Raw genomic sequence first — 9,102 nt, 5'->3', positions numbered from 1 at the left:
AAGTTTATTAAGATAGAATTAACTTCCGAAATCTCAAATTTGCTTTTAATCTCGAAATCTATACAATATGAGATTAGCAAACATAAGAAAATATAAAAATATTTTATTATAATAAACGTATATAAACATTTGAGGATATATATCATCAATAAAACATATTATAGTTATGTATAGAATCACGATTATTCATTATTTTTTTTCTATGAAATATCTCCTTAAATAATTTAATAAGTTATAACCTTAAAGATTTACTTATAGTAATGCGATTTGCAAATAATTTTAAGGTTAAAAAAAAAGTATTTTTAGTCTCTTTAATTTCTAGTTCTCAATTTTAATTTTCCATTATTTTTCCTGATTTTACTGTTTAATATTTTTATTAACTGAATATCATGACTCTTATTTTATCTTATCATTTTGATTCTTTATTTTCATCATACTATGAATTTTAATGTTTAATATAAAAAAATATTAACACTGAATTAACTAAAAATTGAACAATAATAGTTAATTGTAAAAAATATAAAAATTTTGAGTAACAAGAAAAAAGTCTAATATGAAAACTCAATTAAACATATAGAAAATTAGGAAGAAATTAAAAATGAATTAATTTTTGTTATTGACTTTGAACCAAAGAAAGCCGTTCTTAGGTCAATATAAAAATGTGATGGTCAATAATCAACTCCGAGTGAAGACTATCATATATTTGATAACACAATTATGGTCACATCGTGTCGACCCTACCACATACCTCTCTTTTCATAATCTTCAAATTTACTTTCTCACTTTCATCAATAGAACCGATTCTGCTATATAAGAGACTAAACTATTTCAAAGAGACCGCCACGCCATATGCTAGACATGACAAAATTTCAAAGTCTTCACACTCTAGTCCTTCCAATTATCTTCCTGTGTTTCTTTCCTTTGAGAATCGCTTCATCACCAACAGCAGAAGCAGAAGCACTTGTCAAATGGAAAAACAGTCTAACACCTCCTCTTCCTCCTTCTCTAAACTCATGGTCCCTCACCAACCTTACCAAACTTTGCTTTTGGGATGCCATTGTTTGTGACAATACCAACACAACAGTCTCAGAGATAAACTTGTCTGCTGCCAATATCACTGGGACTATCACTTTCTTGGATTTTGCTTCCCTCCCTAACCTCACCCAACTCAACCTTGATACCAACCGTTTTCGTGGCTCAATACCACCAGCAATTGGTAACCTCTCCAAGCTCACACTGTTGAACTTGGGGAACAACTTATTTGAAGATGCACTGCCTAAAGAACTAGGCCAGCTAAGGGAGCTTCGATATCTCAGCCTTTACAACAACAATCTCAATGGCACCATTCCTTATCAGCTCATGAATCTACCTAAGGTATGGTACATGGACCTTGGATCAAATTATTTTATAACTCCTCTTGACTGGTCTCAATATTCATGCTTGCCTTCCTTGACACGCCTTGCTTTACATCTAAATCCAACACTCACTGGTCAATTCCCCAGTTTCTTACTGGACTGCCGTAACTTGACATATCTTGACATCTCTCAGAATGGATGGAATGGAACTATTCCAGAATCTTTGTATAGCAATTTGGGCAAGCTAGAATTCCTCAACCTCACCAACAATGGGTTTGAAGGAAAGCTGTCACCCAACTTGTCCATGCTTTCAAATCTCATAGAACTTCGTATTGGTAATAACTTGTTTAATGGTCCTGTTCCCACTGAGATAGGATTGATATCTGGGCTTCAAATTCTTGAACTGAATAACATTTCTGCCCATGGGAACATCCCTTCTTCCTTAGGCCAACTTAGGGAGCTGTGGCGTCTTGATCTCAGTATAAATTCTTTTAACTCTACAATCCCTTCGGAGCTTGGCTTGTGCACAAATATGTCCTTCTTGAGTTTAGCAGTGAATGATTTGACTGGTCCTTTGCCTATGTCATTAGCTAATCTGACTAAAATATCAGAACTGGGATTATCAGATAACTCCTTTTCTGGTGAACTTTCTGCTACGTTCCTCTCTAACTGGACCCAGTTGATCTCCTTGCAAATCCAAAACAATAACTTTACTGGAAAGCTTCCTCCACATATTGGCTTGTTGAAAAAAATTAACTACCTCTTTCTGTACAATAATCACTTCTCTGGTCCCATTCCTGTGGAGATCGGAAACCTGAAGGAAATGACATGGTTAGACCTTTCAACAAATCAATTCTCTGGCCCAATTCCATCAACTCTTTGGAATCTGACTAAAATTCAAGTCATGAATCTTTTCTTCAATGAGTTCTCTGGAAATATCCCCACGGATATTGGAAACTTGACCTCACTCCAAATCTTTGATGTCAACAACAATAACTTGTACGGGGAGTTGCCAGCAACCATTGCTCAACTAACTGCTTTAAAAAGCTTTTCAGTGTTCAGCAATAACTTCACCGGCAGCATTCCTAGAGAATTTGGTAAGGGAAATCCTTCTTTGACTTATGTCTACCTTTCAAACAACAGCTTTTATGGAGAACTGCCTCTCGACTTGTGCAGTGGTGGCCAGCTAACTATTTTGGCTGTCAATAACAACAGCTTTTCAGGGCCATTGCCAAAGTCCTTGAGAAATTGTTCACCACTAGTTAGAGTTCGGCTTGATAATAACCAGCTCACTGGAAACATCACAGACGCATTCGGGGTTCTCCCAAATCTCGTTTTGATATCACTTAGTACAAACCAACTGGTTGGTGAGCTCTCCCCGGATTGGGGCGGATGCGCCAACTTAACCAGTATGGATATGGGAAACAACAAACTTTCTGGAAAAATTCCTTCTGCGCTAAGTAAGCTGAGTCAATTAGGGTATTTAAACCTTCATTCCAATGAATTCACTGGTAGTATCCCACCTGAAATCGGAAATCTAAGCCGGCTTTTCAGATTGAATTTGAGCAGTAACCATTTATCAGGAGAAATCCCAAAGAGTTATGGGAGATTGGCTAAGCTAAATTTTCTTGATTTATCAAATAACAACTTCAGTGGAAGCATTCCTAAAGAAATTGGTGATTGTGATGGCTTACTGAGCCTGAATTTAAGCCATAACAGTCTATCTGGGGAGATACCAAATGAACTTGGCAATCTGTTCTCGCTGCAAATCATGTTGGACATCAGCAGCAACTCTCTTTCCGGGGCTCTTCCCCAAGACCTTGAAAAGTTAAGAGCATTGGAGATTCTCAATGTGTCACACAACCATCTATCAGGGAGAATCCCACGATCATTTTCAAGCATGATCAGCCTTCAATCTGTTGATTTTTCTTATAATAAACTGAGTGGTTCAATCCCCACGGGCCGTGTTTTCGAGACAGCGACTGCTGAAGCCTATGCTGGGAACTCAGGTTTGTGTGGTGAGATAGAAGGATTAACTTGCCCCATATCACTTTCCCCTGAAAAATCTGGAGGAGTTAACAAAAAGGTTCTTCTTGGGGTCATCATTCCAGTTTGTGTATTAATTGGGTTAATTAGTGTTGGAGCAATACTTCGCCAGCGGTATATCATAAAACACGCTGATGAAGAGTCTAAAAGCAATGAAAAAAGTGACCAGCCTATCAGCGTGGTGTGGGGAAGAGATGGAAAATTCACATTTTCTGATCTTGTTAAGGCCACCAATGACTTCAATGACAAGTACTGCATTGGAAAAGGAGGATTCGGAAGTGTTTATAGAGCACAATTACCCACAGGCCAAGTCGTTGCTGTGAAGAGGCTCAACATATCAGACTCTGATGACATTCCACCAATGAACCGCCTGAGCTTTTTGAATGAGATAGAAGCACTTACAGGAGTGAGACACCGTAATATAATAAAGCTTTATGGGTTCTGTTCTTGCAGGGGAGAAATGTTCTTGGTTTATGAATATATAGACAGAGGAAGTTTGGCAAAGGTGTTGTACGGAGAGGAAGGAGAATTGGAGCTAAGGTGGGCCAAAAGGCTAAAAATTGTGCAAGGAATAGCACATGCAATTTCATACCTGCACACAGACTGTTCCCCACAAATCGTGCACCGGGATGTAACACTGAACAACATACTACTAGACTCCGATTTAGAACCTCGTCTTGCAGATTTTGGCACAGCAAAGCTATTAAGCCCAGACACTTCAACTTGGACTTCAGTTGCTGGATCCTATGGTTACATGGCTCCAGGTACATCATCCAATCAATTTAAATTACAGTATGTATACTACTATATAGTATGCATCATACTAAGGCAGTCTTTAATATGTTCTGTTAAATGTTTCTGACAATTTTAAAAATATGGTTTTTTTTTTTATCAATGTCTGAATATACTCTTGTGTCACGTACAATGCTTAGGAGTTTTATTCAGAATATGTAAATTAAAGGGTGTGATGAGACTGAGAAAAGTTGAAATTTGTAGAACTGGCACAAACAATGAGAGTGACGGAGAAGTGTGACGTGTATAGTTTTGGAGTGGTGGTGATGGAGATATTGATGGGAAAACATCCTGGAGAACTGTTGGATACACTGTCTTCAGTCAAGTATTTGTCATCAAGGGATGAAGCAGAGGTGCTACTGAAGGACGTGTTAGATCAAAGGCTTCCACCTCCTACAGGCCAATTGGCAGAAGCAGTAGTGTTCACAATGACGATAGCTTTGGCATGCACACGTGAGTTTCCAGAGTCCAGACCCATCATGCGTGCTGTGGCACAAGAACTATCGGCTACTACTCAGCCTTATCTTTCCCAGCCATTTAGCATGATAACCATGAACAAGCTTAGAGGCTTTCAGAAATAGTGTGTCATAACTAGTACAAATATGTTATTTTCATTTTCCACACGCATTTAACTTTTGGTCTTGACTTTGAAAGTTGAAATTACAGTATGGTTGGTCCTTGATGATTGAAACATGTATATCTATGTATGTCTGAATTAGTCAATGCATTGTTCCTAGCAAATTTGCTTTTGTGTACGTCTATGTTTTAGTCTTATAAATAAAGCAGCTTTTTATCTTGATTTACACTTTTGCTTTTGCCTTTTATATTTAAAGTTGTTTGTAGCATTTGTCCATAAAGAAAGAAAAGAAAAAGGATCTACAGTCAAAAGCATCCCTTTCTTTAACTACCATTTTAAACAAAATAAGGAAAATAATCAAATTTTATACCTATCCCAACTTTTTTTTTTGTTGCCAAAAAAGTTGTGAAACTAGACCAGTTCTATTAAAAACAACAGTATTTTCTTATTGGATAAAATCTTTAATAGAATCGACGTAGGATTACACATAATAGTAATAATAATTAATAAAGTGTTCGGAGGTAAATCTCAAAAGTTTTGCTAATAAATATTCCTAACAAGACCTTTTAAGAAAATTTAAAATGTCCATTAAATGCTCTGAAACTTGATAAAAGTCATACTTTTCATTTTTACATGCTTGACAAATTCATTAACAGATGTGCCTATTTACACTTTTTTTTTTTAAATGTATAGGTAGTTGAATTTTAATGAAATTTAAGGAAAATATCTTTAAAAAAAATTACAAATAGGTTTTAAATAATTTTTTTTATCTAAAATTTTATATTTTTTCTTTTCACATTCTCTTTAAGTTTTTACCCAATTAGACTCATAATTTAGGAGTTAGTTGGTTATAAATCTGTTATTGGTAAGGACTTTATTTTCTCCGAGTTTAATTCCTTTCTATGTGGAAGTTTTGTATTCCATCTGTTTTAATGATATCAGAAATAAGAATTAATTGGTTGTTTAAGCAAGTTTTGATCTTATGTTATTTAGTTTGGTGTTATAGAAGTTGTTTAAAAAACCTTTAGATGTTGGAGTTGTTCTTTCTTATAAAGTAAACTACATCTATCATTTCGTATTAATACATTACACGACCCATACAATTTGTTCTAAACATAAAATAAACATTAGACACGGACATATACATATTCGAAATTATATACAAAAATTCATAACAAATATCTAATTTAAATTTGCAAATCTGCGTTGCTAATTTTTATAAATAAAAAGTATTATCCTACATTACTTTCTATTATGCACCAACAGGAATAGTATTGTCAATCTCTCTCCCTGTCTCTTTTTAGTTTTTTTTTTAAACCATATATACACAGAACAATTTCCCTTTTCTTCCATCAAGATACTACTTTTGCTTTAACTTTAGATACACTAAGGAAAAAAAGTGAAACGCATTACATTTCATTAACCAATTAATATTCATTTTACAATGTATTTTTTTTATAGAAATATAATTTTTAAAATTTATTTTCTTTCAAATAACAAATCAAACTATGATTACGTAACTAAATATTTTTTGCACATTTGGATTAATTTATTTTGAAATTTACTGGATCACATTTTAAATTAAATATTAGAAGGGATAAATCGTACATCATGTCATGATGATAATGTCACCATTAGAAAGTCATAAAAATCAAGAATGATTTCTTAATAATATTGAAGTCGTCCTTTAATAACTTTAGCCATATTAAACTTAATTAATCATTGTTAAGTAAAGTGGTATACATGATTAGTGACTTTAACCTTACATATGACTTCACTAAACTCGTGCTTAGGGTTAGTAACTTCAACCTCAATCCATTTTGAATTGAAGTCGTGCATAAGAATGTCGACTTCAGCATAAATCCATGTTGCGCTCAAGTCGTGCCTAGGATTGGCGAGACTTCAACATAAATATCTAGTTGATCAGGGAAAATATTATATGTGAACAAAACACTTTAGGATGGTGACTAAAAAGACATGTTTTGATGATGATCCATGCTCGTTGACTTTGGAGTTTGGTGCATACTAGATAAACTAGACTAACCAACTGTGTGCCGATGAACTTGTTGACTATAAGAAGAAGACACAACATCTTAATAACGAGATTGAGACTACGGTGGAATGTCATACTGTGGGAAGAGAATGGAAATTAGTTATAAATAGAAAATAAGTACATGAGTCAATCTTTTAGAAATTAAACTTACATCGTCATCAGATGTCAATTCGAGAGGCGATATGTAGCAAGTTGTACAACTAATGTGCCATTACATATATGACATGATGTCATGCAAATGGCCATTACTCGTGAATAAAATACTTTGAATGAACCAAGTGTGTTGGTCATTCTAATCAACTATCCACCCCTAATGATACTCTATCCATAGGAGTCCATAGGAATTGTAATAAATTTCATAAATATTAAAGGAAAATATTCTTAAAAAATTACAAGAAAAATTTGATTGAGAATCTCTTTAGACTTTAAGTCGTCTAACAACTTTCTTATGACTAGAACTATGTTGGTAGGGTGATTTTTTTAGAGTGTATGTGCAAAACCCCACCTCTTAACAAGTGGAAAGTCAACTCTTATCGCAATATCTTCGGTTGTTAAAGGGTTAATTGATGGAGAAATTGTCTTAATGTATTCCTATGACCAACACTACAATAGAAGGATGCACCCTCCAATGTTTTTCTGGGCAGTTCTAACTCTAAGATCTAAAGCACAATATAATCATTCCAAGACCATTGAACCCCAACTTAAATTTCAAACAACCCACTTTACACATAAATTTGATGGCTATAAGACCAAAATTTTGCCAATCAATGTCTTGGATTGATCAAATCTCACTAGAAAAATGGACATAAGCATATGACAACGGTAAGAGGCATGATCACATGACAACAAAACTAGCGGAATGCATAAATTCAACATTAAATGTCCCACAATCTTTACCAATTTGTGCTTTAGTAAAGAAGACATTTGAAATAAGAATATCCTAGTTTGTTGAACGAGAAACAAAGATCGAATGCATGCTATGGGGAGGACATCAATATCCTAAAGATATTGTTGCTATTTTGAGAAAAAATGAAATGCAATCTGCAATGTGTCATATGCAAAGATTTGATCGCCAAAATTTAGAATTTAATATTTAAAAGATCATCACTCTGCAACTAGAACGTCACCCTATGTCATACACTATTAAATTAAAGGAAAGATGGTGTGATTGTGGTGAGTTTCAAGCTCTTTGATTGTTTTATCCCCATGTATTTGTAGTCTATTCTTTTTATCATTTACAAATATTGACATGTGTTGCCCATGTGTACTTTTACAATATCTTAAAGGCTTATGAGTTCTAATATCATCCAATTTAAATTGAAATTGGTCTACCTATAACAGACCACATTTCATACCTAACCCTACTATGAGACGTCATCAATCAATATGACCAACAATTAACCGTATTCATAATTAAATGGATGAGCAAACTCCTAACATACCTAAAAAATGTTCTTATTTTCGAGATGAAAGACACAATAGAAGCAATTGTCTATATAAATCCTAATAGTATATGTTTCACTTGAAATTTCAATCATTAATAAATGTTTTACTTTTCTATTCATCTTTTGTCTAAATTTTATTCTAAATTAACAAACCTAAAGTTATCCAAAACATACACCAAGATTTACAGATCTAAAATTATCCAAAAAGGTAAAAAATAACGAAGTCAATTTGCAAAAATAAATTATAAAACCAATAATAAAATTAAAACGGCGTAAACTGAAGTCATCACAAAATATACGATTTTAACTCTTTTACACAAGTTAAAGTCACCAACCTTAGACATAACTGGTGTAAAATGGATTTGTGCTGAAATCGTCATTCCTATACGTGACTTTAGTTAAAAATGGTTTGAGGTTGGAGCCATCAACCCTAAGCACCACTTCATTGAAATTAAAGTCGTCATATGTACAATTTTATTTAAGATTGAAGTTGTTAATCATGTATACAACTTTAGTTAATGATATTAGTTAATTAAATTTTAATTCACCAAAATCGTTAAATAGTAAGACGACTACAAAATCGCACATGCATCCATTTTACAACTTTTTCGCCACATATGTGAATTTTAAAATAAATCAATCCAAATATGTAAAATAAACCTATAACTAAAAGTAACACAATAACTGAAGGTAAAATATTTTAAGAAAATATTGTATTATTAAATGACTTAAAAGTTGTTGAAATTTAGTAATATTTCAAGAAGAAAAATGTGATTTTTTATTATAAAATAAAATAGATGTAGCACTTATCCGTGCTTAGTAGTTCTTTTTAAA

General features: G+C 33.5%; 1 protein-coding gene across 1 annotated transcript; it reads left to right on the top strand.

Annotated features, from left to right (window-relative positions):
• The first annotated feature begins 689 nt into the window (after positions 1 to 689).
• LOC106757837 (MDIS1-interacting receptor like kinase 2-like) lies at positions 690 to 4,985 on the top strand. The gene is made up of 2 exons (XM_014640662.2): positions 690 to 4,165; positions 4,398 to 4,985. Exons 1-2 carry the CDS (start codon positions 850 to 852, stop codon positions 4,772 to 4,774), a joined length of 3,693 nt encoding a protein of 1,230 aa, XP_014496148.1. The 5' UTR covers positions 690 to 849; the 3' UTR covers positions 4,775 to 4,985.
• Positions 4,986 to 9,102: the final 4,117 nt, after the last annotated feature.

The sequence above is a fragment of the Vigna radiata genome, chromosome 3 (assembly GCF_000741045.1).
Source record: "Vigna radiata var. radiata cultivar VC1973A chromosome 3, Vradiata_ver6, whole genome shotgun sequence".
In the NCBI taxonomy this organism is placed as follows: Eukaryota; Viridiplantae; Streptophyta; class Magnoliopsida; order Fabales; family Fabaceae; genus Vigna; species Vigna radiata.
The sequence above is the reverse complement of the archived record's forward strand: the minus strand, read 5'-3'. Positions and strand labels throughout refer to the sequence as shown.

What these genes read in the sequence shown, in the direction of transcription:
- LOC106757837 (XM_014640662.2), top strand. Translation starts at nt 850, where the DNA reads ATGCTAGACATGACAAAATTTCAAAGTCTTCACACTCTAGTCCTTCCA. An exon ending in CTATGGTTACATGGCTCCAG is followed by an intron (nt 4,166 to 4,397) that starts GTACATCATCCA and finishes TGAAATTTGTAG; the next exon opens with AACTGGCACAAACAATGAGA.